A 17,095-nucleotide genomic window follows, 5' to 3' on the forward strand; every position below is an offset into this window, starting at 1 on the left:
TCTGCCCCGGAGGCTCCCCTGTGAGGATGTCATAAGTAGCCTCCCTCTCTGTCTTCTGGGTGGTGTGGCCAACAGGAGACACAAGTGAGAGACTGGGGAGGGCGGACAAGGAGGTGAGGTATTTATCCCCTCATCTCCCTTCTTACAAGGTTTCTTCAGGCTGACTGCATCCCTCCACCAAATGCCACCTCTCCTATATGACACACTCCTTCCAGGTCCAGGTAACCAGTTCCCTCTTGTCCCTTGATGCATAGAGGTGTCAACAGCTCTGCTGACATCAACCCTAGGTACCTGCACCATTTCTCCTGGTTTCCCTAGCCACCCCACCTCCACACACCTTTACAAAGAGCCTCTTTGCAATTAAGTCCTGTTTCCTATTGGGACTGTGACGAAGAAACCCCTAAATGTCTAGCCCATCTAGGATGTGTGGTTATCTGGAGTAAAAATACTGGAGCTTTCCACCGTTGATCACTTTGGGGGTTAATCATATCAACAGTTATTTTCTCAGCTCTACACAGAATCTCCTTTGCCTTCATTGCAGCTCATTTTCTCTTCCCTGGCCTTCTGTGGTCATTAAAAAACAAAAAAACAAAAAAACCTGCTGCTCAAAATCCTTTTTAATTGGAAACTCTTTTTTAAAAAATTTTTTTGTGAAATACAGTTGATTTATAATGTTGTGTTAGCTTAAGTTATACAGTGAAGTGATTTAGATATATAAATATATATAGATATGTGTATTCTTCTTTTACATTCTCTTCCATTATAGTTATTATAAGACATTAAGTATAGTTCCCTGTGCTATACAGTAGGTCCTTGTTGGTTATCTATTTCATATATAGTAATGTGTATATTTTAATCCCAAACTCCTAATTTATTCTTCTCCCCTCTTAATTGGAAGCTCTTTATACAATTGGGAAAAGTCGCTGTTACCCCTTCAACTTCTCTGTTGTTCCTTTAACCCAGCCTCACAGGACTACTTTTCTTCCCCTTTTCCCTCTTTCTTGTGTGCTTTGGGCCCCTCCAGCTCCTCCACATAATGAATTAAAAGAGTGACTCAAAGATACAAGGGGGGAGGGACACCCATGTTCCTCATAATGGTCAAAAGGTGCAAGCAACCCAGGGTCCATCAACAGAGGATGGGTAAACAAAAGGTGGTCCGTACATACAGTGGAATATGATTCAGCCTTACAAAGAAAGGAAGGAAGTTCTGACACGTGCCAAGACATGATGAACCTTGGGGCATTATGCTAAATGACACAAACCCATTACAAAAGGACAGATCCTGTATAATTCCACCTATATGAGGGCCCTAGAGTCGTCAGAATCGTGGAGACAGAAAGTAGAATGGTGGTCATGAGGGGTTGGATGACGGAGAGTGGGGAGTCAGTGTTTAATGGGGACAGAGTTTCAGTTTTGCAAGATAAAAAGAGCTCTGGAGATGGATGGTGGTGATGGTTGCACCACAGTATGAATATACTTAATGCTACTGAGCTGTAGAGTTGAAAATGGTAAATTTTATGTTACGTGTACATTACCGCAATTGTTTTTTTATGTGCGCTTAACTTTTTAATTTAATTTTTATTTTATATTGGAGTATAGTTGATTTAAAATGTTGTGTTAATTTTAGGTGTACAACAAAGTGAATCAGTTGTACATATACATATATCCATTCTTTTTCAGATTCTTTTCCCATATAGATTATTACAGAATATTGAGTAGAGTTTCTTGTGCTATATTGTAGGTCCTTGTTGTTTATTTTACATATAGTAGTGTGTATATGTTAATCTCAAACTCCTAATATATTCCTCCCCCCATCCTTTCCCCTTTGGTAACCGTAAGTTTGTTTTTGAAGTCTGCAAGTCTATTTCTGTTTTGTAAATAAGTTCATGTATCATTTTTTGAGATTCCACATATAAGTGGTATCATATGATATTTGTTTTTCTCTATCTGACTTACTTCACTTAGTATGAGAATCTCTAGGTCCATCCACGTTGCTGCAAATGGCATCATTTCGTTCTTTTTTATGGCTGAGTAGTACTCCATTGTATATACGTACCACATCTCCTCTATCCATTCCTCTGTTGATGGACATGAGGAAGGCATGGGAGACAACAGGTGTGACAAAACAGGACATTGGTGTGAAGCTTCTGGGGCAGGTGCTCCTGGGGAGCACAACTCAGGTGTGTTCTCTTCCCTCAGGTGCAGTGGAGCAGAGTGACTTAGGGGTCAAGTGACAGGAATCGGGAAAGGAAATGGGAGGGATGGGAAAGAAGAGAACGTGGGTGTAGAACATCAGGGCTTCATGGATTCAGGAAGTGTTTAAGAACAGAGAGAGAGGAATCAGAGCTGCCGCAGTTGATACAGAGTAGCTATTAGTCATTTGTAGGTGTTTCTACAACGTTTCATGTATGACAAAGCAGCCCCTGTCATCCAAACAGGATTCCAGATCCTCAGCAAAGCGGACCGAAGCCCACATCCTCCCGTAAACGTGCTCTGTCCAGGGGTACCTGGTAAGGGGCACGGCTTTTACCCTTTTACCATGGCTGGATGTGGGCTCATGCCCTCAGCACACGGGCAGCCACCACTTTCCGTGGAGTGCAGACCCGGGGTAGCACATCATTAAACGAATGGACTGCATTCTTCATGTCTTAAAGCTCTGAACAGATTCCATCTGGGAAACATTAAGCAGATGCCTGTTTGCAGATATGCTAACCCCATTCTAATTATGCCACAGGCCTCAACTGCTGAATGGGGTTTCTTGCGAATCTGTCACTAAAATATGTCTGCTATTAACCGAATGGGGCTTGTAAGTAAACAGGGGCTGTGACTGCAGAATTCCTTTTCCTCTTTGCCTCAGACTCATGCCTGGGCTCACAGCAGACCAAAAACTACAAAACAAAATTATCTCAGAGAAAAGATTCATTTGTCCCATTAAAAATTTTTATCTAATGTTACAATTTTTTTTTTTTTTTTTTTTTTTGCGGTATGCGGGCCTCTCACTGTTGTGGCCTCTCCCGTTGCGGAGCACAGGCTCCGGACGCACAGGCTCAGCGGCCATGGCTCACGGGCCCAGCCGCTCCGCGGCATGTGGGATCTTCCCGGACTGGGGGCACGAACCCGTGTCCCCTGCATCGGCAGGCAGACTCTCAACCACTGCGCCACCAGGGAAGCCCAAATGTTACAATTTTTATGTATGGTTCTATTGGATTTGCTGTTTGGTTGAGAATTCTTATATTCATGTTCATGAATGAGATTGACCTAGAATAATTCTTTCTGTTAATATCCTTGTCTACTTTTGTTACAAAATTCATACTGGCCTTTTCATAAAATGAGTTATTTTAATAATAAAAAAAAAAACCTGTGATCAGGAACTTGGAATTTTGAGAGTAAAGGTTAGTGCATTTGCAAAGTGTTGATTCTGGAATTCTGATGTCAGGCCCTCCCTCTGTTTAGAGACCAGAAGACCAGACCAGAAGCATGTGGGTCATGGTGATTCCATTTCTTCTGTGGTCCCCACCCTTATCTCCACCACACTTCGCCTCCAGTTCCCCCAACTCTGGCCTCAGGGACACCCTGAAAGTCTTTCTGCATGGAGTCTTTCCGCCCCCAGACAGATGGGACTCTGGGAAACGTGTGAAGGAAGAGTAATCAGGGATGTGGCTCTGAGGGGTGAAGGACCACAGGCCTGTGTGTAGCAGGGGACACCGGGTCAGTTGGCCCAAGAGCCTTTGAGCCAGCGGCCTGGGAGAGTAGAGGCCCAGGCGATGAGGTTTGGGGCTGTGAGAACATTCCTGGATTGTTACTTCATTTTTCACATCTGTGTACCTTGACTATCTAGGGGGTGTACGTGCCTTAAAGATAGGGGAGCAGTTATACTTTTTGGGGCCCCGATCCCTCCAGGCTGCATAAGAGGAGTTTGTGTATTTAAATGAACAGATAAAGAAATGCTCTCCTTTAGAATGTCTCGGGCAGCTTGCAGGTTTGAAATAAACAGACGCTTTGTTGAGCTGGGTCCGGAAAGCAGTTCCCAGAGTGTGATCTAGGGACCCAGGGGAGGGTCCTCGAGGTCAAAACAGTTTTTCTAATGTTAACATATCATTTGCCTGTTTACTCTCTTGAGTATACAGTGGTCTTTTCCAGAAGCTCTTGGAGTTCTGTTGATGACGTCTCTCTGATGCTTAATGGAGTACTGTACATTTCAGATTTCTCAGTTTTCACCCACATACACAAGAGATCTTCAGAGCCCTCGGTCATTTTTGAGAGGGTGCAAAGAGTTGCTGGAACCAGAAAGTTTGAGAACCTGTGGATTAAGGCATGTGATTTAGATCAGACCAAAATGATGGCAACCAGAAAGACCTGTGAGAAAGGTCGAGAATCAGAGAGTCATCATCTGTTTTTTTTTTTTGCAGGAAAAACTGCCGAGACAATCTAATGGATGAAGATGAGAAAGACAGGGCAAAGAGGTAAGAGGGGCGACTTCCCTGCCGCGGCTGTGTCATGTGTCCGCCGTCTGAACCCCGCTTTTGCTCACTGTACAGCGGAAAGCACAGCCAGGCAGGGGGCTGGGGCACATGTGCTCCTTGAAATACTGTGTCACTCCGCTGAAAAAATTCAAGCCAGTTCCCTCAATTTTGTTCCTTACCCAGAAATTACTGATTGTTTGGGACTTGCCAAGTGGTTTATAGTTTTCACATGTCCATGTGGTGACCCTGTTGACTGGGGCCTCCTTTCAGAAGCCTCCAGTTACTGCATTTCCAGGATGGACACTGCTTGGCAAGGCAGCCTGATTAGAGCCAGGCCAGGCTGGGTTTAAATCTTGGATGTGCTGTCAGGGAGCTGTTGGCCCTGGACAGTAATTGGAATAATCATCGGCACGCACTGAACGTGGAATAACCATCCTCACTGGGCTAAGCTCTTCCATATATGGTATCTCAGCTTCCTCATTGGAAAATGGAGATATCACAGCTGCTTGGCACTGTTGTCGGGTTGACCAGAAAGCCTAGCTTGGTCGCTGGCATGTCAGCACTGTTAGAACCACGTCCATGCTTATTCCTTCACTGGACATTTATTGAACACCTACTGTATATGAGGTGGAATCATAAAGTAGATATTTTGTTTTATTTTATTTTATTTTTATTTTTTGGCCTCACCGCGGGGCATGCGGGATCTTAGTTCCCTGACCAGGGATTGATCCCGTGCTCCCTGCATTGGAAGTGTGGAGTCTTAACTACTGGACCGCCAGGGAAGTCCCCCATAAAGTGGATATTTTGAAGGTAGAGGCCAGTCGGATGTTACCTATCTCGTACGATCAGACCGAGTTGGCAGTGACCACACCAGGCTCTGGGGTAATAAAGATGAATGAGAGGCATGCCCATGGGAGGGCCCAGGTGAATGGTGGTGATGGGTAGGTGACCACGGGTCATTAGGTTTCAGGGGGACAGGCCCAGCAGTGGTGTCCTATGGCGACACGGGATGTCCTGTCTCAGGAAGGCCTTCACTCAGGCCCGGAGGACTAGCCTCCTTCCTCCAAGCTCTTTGCTCTCTCCTCCTGCCACTGCCTGTGGCTGGCAGGTCCCTCCGCCCTCTGACAGCCTCTTAAACACCTACAGGGCTGAAGGGTTTGCCCACCTCCCTTCACAGAGCCCACTACCTGGTTGTCACCTACAGAATCTTCCACTTTCGAATGACGGAGCCCTCAGAAGTTGCCCAGTTCAGCAGCCCCAGGGGTGTCTGTCCTTCCACGTCACCTGGTGCGGGGGCAGCCATGAGAACAATAAATCCCCAGCCACTCAGACCTCTGAGGCCTGAATCTTCCCCTGTGGGGCGCAGGGGAAGTGTGTACCGGTTGTTAATTTCCCAGATATTTCCTTAAGAACATCAGGGAGCAGGGCAGTGCCAGAGGGGTAGGCAAACTCAGGTTGGGGTGGACTGAGGATTGTTGGAGCTGGAGGACCAAGGTAAACAAACAGTAATATGAGGAACTCCCCGGCTTATTCTGAACTAACAGACACATCACTTGGCGCTGGGGACCATGGCTCCCTTAGGCCACCACCTACAAGGGCTGTAAAATCCACGTGGGTCCCAAGCAACGTGCAAATGAATAGATCAGACGAGACCAGACTGGAACGGAGTCCTTATGCCATCTCTCCCTGGCAGGCTTCCAGCTCTCTGCTCTGGGGCATCTCGCCTCTTGGTTGCATGCCAGGTCGCTGTGGAGACAGGGCAGGAGGCAGAGGCCTGAGCTGCATTCCTGGCTGGCCCTGTTCTACCTGATGGATTCCAATAAGCCCCTTCACCTCGCTAAGCCTCCACCTTCTCAGCTGCAACACGAGGGTCATCATTTCTGCCCTGCCCTCCTCGCGGGCTATTTTGGGAACAGCCACAAAATACACCAAGAAGCTTTTTATTTTTTAAGTATTAATCGCTACCTGTATGTGAAGATGTAGGACATTTTCCATTAACACATTTATAAGCTACTCCCATTAGCAATAATGAAAAGGTCAGTGGTGCTGGCTAGTGGTCACTGGGCGTGTCCTGTGTGCCCTGATAACTTTCGGGTGCACGGTACCAGGCTAAGTACTTTTCTATGCATTATCTCGTATCAACTCCTCCACATTCCTTTGAGGTGTGTATCATCGTTATTCCCATTTTACAGATCAGGAAACTAAGGCCCAATAAGGTTAAGTAACTTGTCAAACACCCTAAAGCTCTAACAGGTAGCAGAAGTGGAAGATAAATACAGGCTTCCTAAACCTTGGACTCTGTTCTTATTCTCCGGACCACACACATATCTCTTCACATGAGAACTAATTTGGTCTCTCTGGCAGGCCCAGACCGTGTCCTGATGTGACTTTGAGTCCATAGGAGTTTGGCTTTTGCCATCATCATCTTTAATGTCACCCCCAGGCCCACAGTCTTAGTCCTGTCTTTTTACTGCACGGCTTACCTCAAAATCAGGAAGAGGTAAAATGCATGTTTAGGCTCTACCATGCTCAGAGATCATCCAATATAGATATTCCAATAAAATCTTGGCTAAAAACTCTTAGAAATCCAATTGTATGCAGTTTCTTGCCATTTATTCCCACCCCCATTTGCTTTGAGCCGTGGGCACCCATGCCACCAAATCGCCTATTTGGAAACCTCCCAGCATAGACACTGGGCAGTGAGGCAGCTGGTCCTTATTCCCCTCTTGTCCTCAGGTGGGGAAACGGGTTTTAGAATGTTCAGGAATACCCAGATCTCTTGGCCAGAATAGCAGCAATAATGCAGTATTCTTCGTAACACGTGGGGGAAAAAAAACAAGGACAAAACAAAGACAATCCTAAAATTGTATCACTTCCAATGCCTCTAGCTATGTGGGTTTTCTAGCAGCAACATGGGAGGCCCTTCCCCTAATCCCACCTGGAGGTCTGATATGAATTGTTTTCACTCCCGGTATTTTTGATGAGATTAGAAACGTTTAGCTTCAGATCAGATCTCTTCTTGTCTCCAGAACACATGAGCTATATTAGGCAAGGTTTTCAAAGCTTTGGGGAATTCATGGTTTATTTGGATTGTTTGATCAAGTATTCTAAACCAGGACACGGATCCACTTTCTGCTGTGAATTTCCATGTAAATCCAGTGAGCATTGAGTGCCCTATTGTGTGTACAGAACTATGTGCTTTTTCTTTAGGGAAGATGTAAAAACATGGTCCTTGTACTCAGAAAAGAAACAGTTTGTTTGAGAGACATTTGGATCCCTAGATAATGAGGCACAGTTTACCAGTCATAAGCACATTTTTCTAATTCTGATGTGACACCGTTTGGCAGTGTGTGTGTGTGTGTGTGTGTGTGTGTGTGTGTGTGTGTCATCCAGGAAGTAGTGTGGTGTGGCAGGAAGTGCATGGGCTTAGAATCAGACAGTCCCAGCTTTGATTCTTGCCACTTTTACTTTCCGTCCTTAGACGAGCTAAAAAAAAAAAACCTCTCCTAGCCTCAGTTTCCTACTGTGTAAAATGGGGGTGTTAATAGTAGCACGCTCTTCCTAGGGTTATTGCAGGAACTGAATGGAGCTCAGTGTAAGACCCTAGCACAGTGCAGGGTACACAGTGCTAATAAGAAAAGCTAACACTTCCGGGACACACACTGTGTGTCTGCAGCATTTTACATGCATTAACTCTAAACCTCGACACTGGTTATTTTTAGTCCCATTTTACAGTGGAGAAGCCGGAGGCTGAGGGGCCACACAGGCAGGCAGGGATTCACGTTCAGGCAGCAGTTCCTAAAGTCTGGGCTCCTGACAACTTCTCATAACATGGTTCACCCACGTGCCCAAGGGGCAGGGACAGAAAGCGTTGGAAGAATCATCACTTTCCAAAGAAAGCAAGCTTCTGTAACTGGGCAGCATTGTAAAATACAGCTCATTCCATTTCTTGATAGAACTGAATGCTAAGAAGAAAGTCTTTCATGTGAGCCTCCTTTAATCCAATATTAAATGGTCAGTTCATTGGCATTAACTAAAATTACATGATCTCTTATCAGTGAAGGTCTATTTCCATAACCTCGTGCATTTTCACTGAGGGAGGGAGGATGGGTGGTGAGTTTAGAACTGTGCTGCCCCTTGCAGGACATTTGGTCCTGTCCAGAATGTCCATGAGACAGTTGGTCCATAAAATATTTGGTCCACGCCAAAAGGCCCTTGAAACTTGGTCCTATCCCAAACATCCATGAACATATTTGGTCCATGCCAAATGGTTTTGGACAGGACAAAAATATCAAGGACCTTTTGGCATGGACCAGATGTCTCCCTGGAAGTTTTGGGTAGGACCAAATTTCAAGGACATTTTGGTGTGGACCAAGCATCTTATGGACCAGATGATTTATGGATGTTTTGGACAGGACCAAATGTTTGCTAACCATGTGACCTTTTTTTAAAATCAACGTATAGTTGATTTCCAATGTTGCGTTAGTTTCAGGTGTACAGCAAAGTGATTCAGTTATACATACATATATATCCATAATACATACATATTTTTTCAGATTTGTTTCCCATTTTCAGATTCTTTTCCATTTTAGGTATTATAAGATACTGAGTATAATTCCCTGTGCTATACAGTAGATCCGGTTGTTTATCTTTTTTTTTTTGCGGTACGTGGGCCTCTCACTGCTGTGGCCTCTCCCATTGCGGAGCACAGGCTCCGGACGCGCAGGCTCAGCGGCCGTGGCTCACGGGCCCAGCCGCTCCGCGGCATGTGGGATCCTCCCGGATCGGGGCATGAACCCATGTCCCCTGCATCGGCAGGCGGACTCTCAACCACTGCGCCACCAGGGAAGCCCCTGTTTATCTATCTTATATATTGTAGTTTGTATATGTTAATTCCAAATTCCTAGGTTATCCCTCCCCCCACTTCCCCTTTGGTAACCATAAGTTTGTTTTCTGTGTGTGAGTCTGTTTCGTAAATAAGTTCATTTATATCATTTTTGAGATACCACATATAAGTGATATCATATGGTGTTTCTTTCTTGTATGACAGACTTCACTTAGTGTGATAACCTCTGACCTTGATCCATGTTGCTGCAAATGGGAAAATATCATTCTTTTTTGTGGCCTTTTGTCAATAAGGATCAAGAGTGTCAGGCAAGAGTAGCTGCTGCTTGGAATTCTCTGCAGGGCGAGAACTGGTTCTGAAACACAAGCTAGACCATTATATTATTCTTTGACCCTAATCCTTAGTCTCAACACCAGTGAAATGGTTCAGGCAAGAGGGAGGAGTTAAAACACAACAAATAAGATGCTTGTACATTCAGTTTTTTAAAAAAATTTATTTATTTTTGGGGGGGCTGTGTTGGGTCTTTGTTGCTGTGCACGGGTTTTCTCTAGTTGCGGCAAGCGGGGTCTCTTCTTCAGTGTAGTGCGCAGGTTTCTCATTGCGGTGGCTTCTCTTGTTGGGGAGCACGGGCTTCAGTAGTTGTGGCACGCAGCCTCAGTAGTTGTGGCACACAGCCTCAGTAGTTGTGGCTCGTGGGCTCTAGAGCGCAGGCTCAGTAGTTGTGGCACACAAGCTTAGTTGCCCCACAGCATGTGGGATCTTCCTGGACCAGGGCTCAAACCCGTGTCCCCTGGATTGGCAGGCGGATTCTTAACCCCTGCGCCACCAGGGAAGTCTCTACATGCAGTTTTGCAGAAGCAGGCATTGCAGAAGGAAAAGCTTCAGTATTGGGAGGCTGGTTGTTACTTCCGGTCCCTCCTGGGGGTGTTGGTTGATGTGGACCAATGACAGCTGCCATTCCATCACCCTCGCATCAGGATTGGTTAAGTAAGCATGTGAGCAAGTGGAAGATACAGAAGGGGATACGGAGCATTACCCTGCCCTCCAAGAGCTTTGAGGCAGGTTGGGGGCATCCTCCAAGCATAAAGGGGAAAGAACATAACCGAGCGGTGTGTTGGGCAGACCCGGGAGGATGACCAGAATTTGTGGGCCCTGCTTTCTCAGCCGGGTGTCCTTTCGTGGAGAGTAACTTGGTTAAGAGGGGAGACTGACCTCGTTGTTTTATTTCTCTGTTGTAAATTATGTAGGTGTAACAGGAAAGGCCGGCCTGCACCATGAAGGTTGTAGCCCACTTGGAGGACTTCTGCCCTGTGCGCACTTGCCGATGCCCCTGTGTCAGGCTCAGTGCGGAGTGAAAAAGCCTGGCCCTGGGCAGTGCATGTAGCTGTTCCCAGCTGGAGCCCATCTATCATGCTAATTTTGCTGTGTTTTTCTTTCTTAGGCTCCTGACTGGGTGTTATGTACATCGTCATAAGCCCACACACAGGGAAAAAACGGCAGTAAAAAATTCGAGGCTCCTTTCTGTCTCTTTTATTTGGTGATTAAGGCAGCAGCAGGCATTGCGAGAACATAGTGGTATCAGGACACACGAGTCATTCCTATTACCCTGTAGTTTCCAGATGAGTGACTCTGCATTCAAAGCAAAGGGGAGGGTAGCAGTGTACTTGCAGGCAGAATGCTAATTCTTACTGTGGCCCAGTAAACAGAGACGGGAACGGTGCCTCCTTCTGTTTGGGGCTCTTGGCTTTCACCCTAGTGGGGTCCCTTGGTTGACAAGAAGACTTGTCAGAAGGAGAAATGTTTTCCTGGTAGGCCTAGAAACTTGGGACTCTCCCAGCTCAGGGAGACCTGGCACCTTCCTGGGGGCATCTAAGGCAAAGGGTAATTTCCTTAACTCCCTTTCAATCATTTCAATAAATTTTACTTTTCTATTTTTTATTTTATATTGGAGTAGATTAACAATGTTCTGTTAGTTTCAGGTGTACAGCAAAGTGATTCAGTTATACATATACATGTATCTACTCTTTTTTGTTTTTTGGCTGCACCGGGTCTTGGTTGCTGCGTGTGGGCTTTCTCTAGTTGCAGTGAGCGGGGATTATTCTTCGTTGTGGTGCGTGGACTTCTTATTTCGGTGGCTTCTCTTGTTGCAGAGCACAGGCTCTAGGCGCTCGGGCATCAGTAGTTGTGGCATGCAGGCTCAAGAGTTGTGGCTCACGGGCTCTAGAGCACAGGCTCAGTAGTTGTGGCGCATGGGCTTAGTTGCTTCATGGCATATGGGATCTTCCCAGACCAGGGATCGAACCCGTGTCCCCTGCACTGGCAGGCAGATTCTTAACCACTGTGCCACCAGGGAAGTCCCGTATCTACTCTTTTTCAAGTTCTTTTCCCATTTAGGTTATTACAGAATATTGAGCAGGGTTCCCTGTGCTATACAGTAGGTTAGGGTTGGTTATCTGTTTTAAATATAGCAGTGTGTACATGTCAACCCCAAACTCCCAGTCTATTTTTTTTGTCTGAATGCTTTATTTTTTTTAAATTGGGGTATAATTGACTTACAATGTTGTTTCAGGTGTACAGCAAAGTGAATCTGTTATAAAAATACATATATCCACTCTTTTTTTAGATTCTTTTCCCATATAGGCCATTACAGAGTATTGAGTAGAGCTCCCTGTGCTATACAGTAGGTCCTTATTAGTTATCTATTTCATATATAGTAGTGTGTATGTATCAGTCCCAATCTTCCAGTTTATCCGTCCCCCCTTCCCTGCTTACCCCCCAGTAACCATAAGTTGGTTTTCTACATCTGTAACTCTGCTTTGGTTTTGTAGATAAGTTCATTTGTAGCCCTTTCTTAGATTCCACATATAAGCAGAGTATCATATAATATTTGTCTTTCTCTGTCTGACTTACTTCACTCACTATGATAATCTCTAGGTCCATCCATGTTGCAGCAAATGGCGTTATTTCGTTCTTTTTTATGGCTGTGTAATATTCCATTGTGTATACGTACCACATCTTCTTTATCCGTTCCTCTGGTGATGGGCATTTAGGTTGCTTCCATGTCCTGGCTATTGTGAATAGTGCTGCAATGAACATTGGGGTGCATGTATCTTTTCGAATTATGGTTTTCTCCTGATATATACCCAGGAGTGGAATTGCTGGATCGTATGGTAGCTCTATTTTCAGTTTTTTAAGGAACCTCCATACTGTTCTCCATAGTGGCTGCACCAGTTTACATTCCCACCAACAGTGTAGGAGGGTTCGCTTTTCTCCACACCCTATCCAGCATTTATTGTTTGTAGAATTTTTGTTGATGGCCATTCTGACTGGTGTGAGGTTATACCTCATTATAGTTTTGATTTGCATTTCTCTAATAATTAGTGATGTTGAGCATCTTTTCATGTGCTTTTTAACCATTGTCTTTGGAGAAATGTCTATTTAGATCTTCTGCCCATTTTTTGATTGGGTTGTTTGTTTTTTTTGATATTGAGCTGCATGAGCTGTTTGTATATTTTGGAGATTAATCCCTTGTCGGTTGCTTCGTTTGCAAATATTTTCTCCCATTCTGAGGGTTTTCTTTTTATTTTGTTTATGGTTTCCTTCACTGTGCAAAAGCTTTTAAGTTTAATTGGGTCCCATTTGTTTATTTTTGTTTTTATTTCATTATTCTAGGAGGTGGATTGAAAAGGATCTTGCGATTTATGTCAGAGAGTATTCTCCCTATGTTTTCCTCTAAAAGTTTTACAGTATCAGCCTTACATTTAGGCCTTTAATCCATGTTGAGTTTATTTTTGTGTGTGGTGTTAAGGAGTGTTCTAATTTCATTCTTTTACAGGTAGCTGTCCAGTTTCCCCAGCACCACTTATTAAAGACACTGTCTTTTCTCCATTGTATATTCTTGCCTCCTTTGTCATAGATTAGGTGACCATAAGTGTGTGGGTTTCTCCCAACCTATTTTAAATTGAAAAAGGATGCTCGAAAGTGTACCATCTTGAAAATGCAGCCTTCCTTCAGAAAAGTCTAAACGTTTCTCTTAGAATTTCGGTAACAAGTTCCTAAGGATTGTGTTCCCATGAAATCCTCCCCCCAGGTAAACATTAAGTAAGAATCACTAGGAAATGAGGCCAGCTTCCCATTTAAGCCTCAACATTTTCTGATAACTCTGGTTAAGAGTCAAGATGTCCCCGTTACATCTCACAAGAGAACAGGCTCAGTGCAGCTCATTCGTGCCCCAAATGCTTAGTCGGGGCTGTGCAGTAGAAAACAGACTGAGTTGCCGGATTTTTCTGAGATGAGAGTGGCACCAGCCTGACCCATCTTGATCCCTGTGGGGTGACTTCCCCTCCCCACCTCCCATACAGATGAAGTTCTCTCTCTCTTTTTTTTTTTCTTCTGATGTTCTCTTCTTTTTTTTTTTGTTTTGTTTTTGCGGTACGCAGGCCTCTCACCGCTGTGGCCCCTCCCGCCGCGGAGCACAGGCTCCGGACGCGCAGGCCCAGCGGCCATGGCCCACGGGCCCAGCCGCTCTGCGGCACGTGGGATCCTCCCGGGCCGGGGCACGAACCCGCGTCCCCTGCATGAGCAGGCGGACCCCCAACCACTGCGCCACCAGGGAAGCCCCGATGTTCTCTTCTTGAACCAAGTTGCTGAAGGCTCCTGGGCTCTGCGGTGCCCACAAACCCCGCTGCCTTGGTGTGCAGGGATGCTACGTGGTTATGGAAATTAGGAGGGGTGAGCCGGACCTTAAACGGACCTTGCTTTAGGCGAGAGTTTCCCAAAATGTATTCTAGGAAACTCTAATCCCAGGAAGTGCCCTCAAAAACACGTTTGAGCCATGCTGTTTACTGTTTCTCCCTTTTGGAAAGTTTCAAGGCTTCTTAGCACGTGATAGGTACTCCGGCTGCAATTAGCACATAAGCATACCAAACTTGGTTCCATTTTATGTCACGCTGCATTGAAAAAAAAATTATCTGGAAAAAAATTTTTAAAATAGTAACAACAAAACAAACTTCTCTGTCTGCAGTTCTTCCCCTTTCTCCAAATAATTCTTCATGATTTTCCATGGAAGACCCTTAGCCCAATACTGTCTTATGCAGTAGGCATGTCAACTTTATTCCCATCATTTTGGGTATGTTTTCTTATACATAAACAATACCAAAACAACACTTGAAAAATACTGAAATGTTGGGACTTCCTTGGTGGCACAGTGGCTGAGAATCCACCTACCAATACAGGGGACACGGGTTCAAGCCCTGGTCCGGGAAGATCCCACATGCCGCGAAGCAACTAAGCCCGTGCGCCACAACTACTGAGCCTGCGCTCTAGAGCCTACGAGCCGCAACTACTGAGCCGGCGTGCCACAGCTACTGAAGCACACGTGCCTAGAGCCCGTGCTCTGCAACAAGAGAAGCCATCACAACGAGAAGCCCACGCACCACAATGAAGAGTAGCCCCCACTCGACACAACTAGAGAAAGCCCGTGCACAGCAACAAAGACCCAACACAGCCCAAAATAAATAAATAAATTTATTTTAACAAAAAGAAAAATACTGAAATGTTTGAAGAAGTAAACAAAGTTGATTTATAATCATACCACCTAGAGAACAGACACTGTTAATGTTTTGACATATTTCCCATCATGTTTTTCTACATTTCCATCAAATTCTAACAGGAACACTCTTTTTAAAATTTATTGAAGTCTAGTTGATTTACAGTGTTGTGTTAATTTCTGCTGTGTAGTAAAGTGACTCACTTATATGTGTATATACATTCTTTTTCATATTCTTTTCCATTATGGTTTATCACCAGATATTGAACATAGTTCCCTGTGTAGGACCTTGTTGTTCATCCATTCTATATATAATAATAGTTGGCATTTGCTAACCCCAAACTCCCACTCCATACCTCCCCCAACCCCCATCCTCCTTGGCAACCACCAGTCTGTTCTCTGTCTCTGAGTCTCTTTCTGTTTCACAGATAAGTTCATTTGTGTCATATTTTAGATTCCACATCTAAGTGATATCATATGGTATTTGTCTTTCTCTTTCTGATTTACTTCATTTAGTATGATAATCTCTAGGTCCATCTGTGTTGCTGCAAATGGCATTATTTCGTTCTTTTTATAGCTGAGTAATATTCCATTGTATAGGTACCACATCCTCTTTATCCTTTCATCTGTTGATGGACACTTAAGTTGTTTCCATTTCTTGGCTATTGTGAATACTGCTGCTGTGAACATAGGGGTGCATGTATCATTTTGAATTATAGTTTTGTCTGGATATATGCCCAGGAGTGGGATTGGTGGATCATATGGTAACTCTATTTTCAGCTTTCTGAGTAACTTCCATACTGTTTTCAGTAGTGGCTGCACCAATTTACATAACAGGAATATTCATTTAAAAATTTTTTTTAAATTTTATTTATTTTTTTTATACAGCAGGTTCTTATTAGTCATCAATTTTATACACATCAGTGTATACATGTCAATCCCAATCACCCAGTTCAGCACACCACCATCCCCACCCCCTGATGGCTTTCCCCCCTTGGTGTCCATACGTTTGTTCTCTACATCTGTGTCTCAACTTCTGCCCTGCAGACCAAATCCATAGTGGCTGTCTCATTCTACATTCCCACCAACAGTGCAAGTGGGTTCCCTTTTCTCCACACCCTCTCCAGCATTTGTTGTTTGTAGATTTTCTTATTATGCCCATTCTAGCTGGTGTGAGGTAATACTTCACTGTAGTTTTGATTTTCATTTCTCTAATATTAGTGATGTTGAGCAGCTTTTCATGTGCTTCTTGGCCATCTGTATGTCTTCTTTGGAAAAATGTCTATTTAAGTCTTCTGCCCATTTTTGGATTGGGTTGTTTGTTTCTTTAATATTGAGCTGCATGAGCTGTTTATATATTTTGGAGATTAATCCTTTGTTAATTCACTTGCAAATATTTTCTCCCATTCTGAGGGTTGTCTTTTCATCTTGTTTATGGTTTCCTTTGCTGTGCAAAAGCTTTGAAGTTTCATTAGGTCCCGTTTGTTTATTTTTGTTTTATTTCCATTGCTCTAGGAGGTGGATCAAACAAGATCTTGCTATGATTTACGTCACAGAGTGTTCTTCCTATGTTTTCCTCTAAGAGTTTTACAGTGTCCGGTCTTACATTTAGGTCTCGAATCCATTTTGAGTTTATTTTTGTGTATGATGTTAGGGAGTGTCCTAATTTCATTCTTTTACATGTAGCTGACCAGTTTTCCCAGCACCCCTTATTGAAGCGAATGTCTTTTCTCCATTGTGTATGCTTGCCTCCTTTGTCATAGATTAGTTGACCATAGGTGCGTGGGTTTGTCTCTGGGCTTTCTATCTTGTTCCATTGATCGATGTTTCTATGCCGGTACTATATTGTCTTGATTACTGTAGCTTTGTAGTATAGTCTGAAGTCAGGGAGTCTGATTCCTCCAGCTCCATTTTTTTCCCCTCAAGACTGCTTTGGCTATTCGGGGTCTTTTGTGTTTCCATACAAATTGTGAAATGTTTTGTTCTAGTTCTGAAGAATCCTTGCATCCCTGGGATAAACCCCACTTGATCATAGTGTATGATCCTTTTAATGTGCTGTTGGATTCTGTTTGCTAGTATTTTGTTGAGGATTTTTAAATTTATGTTCATCAGTGATATTAGCCTGTAGTTTTCTCTGTGACATCTTTGCCTGATTTTGGTATCAGGGTGATGGTGGCCTCGTAGAATGAGTTTGGGAGTGTTCCTGCCTCTGCTATATTTTGGAAGAGTTTGAGAAGG

General features: G+C 44.2%; 1 protein-coding gene across 1 annotated transcript in view; it reads left to right on the plus strand.

Moving 5' to 3' along the window:
• The first annotated feature begins 4,404 nt into the window (after positions 1–4,404).
• Positions 4,405–17,095, plus strand: part of NPAS2 (neuronal PAS domain protein 2) — a 98,788-nt gene continuing 86,097 nt past the window's right edge. Inside the window, exon 1 of the mRNA XM_024744027.1 lies at positions 4,405–4,463. Within this exon, the coding sequence (XP_024599795.1) occupies positions 4,432–4,463 (32 nt within the window). The 5' untranslated portion in view covers positions 4,405–4,431. The remainder of the gene's footprint in view (positions 4,464–17,095) is intronic.

The sequence above is a fragment of the Neophocaena asiaeorientalis genome, unplaced genomic scaffold (genome assembly GCF_003031525.2).
Source record: "Neophocaena asiaeorientalis asiaeorientalis breed wild unplaced genomic scaffold, Neophocaena_asiaeorientalis_V1.1 scaffold114, whole genome shotgun sequence".
NCBI classification, from domain to species: Eukaryota; Metazoa; Chordata; class Mammalia; order Artiodactyla; family Phocoenidae; genus Neophocaena; species Neophocaena asiaeorientalis.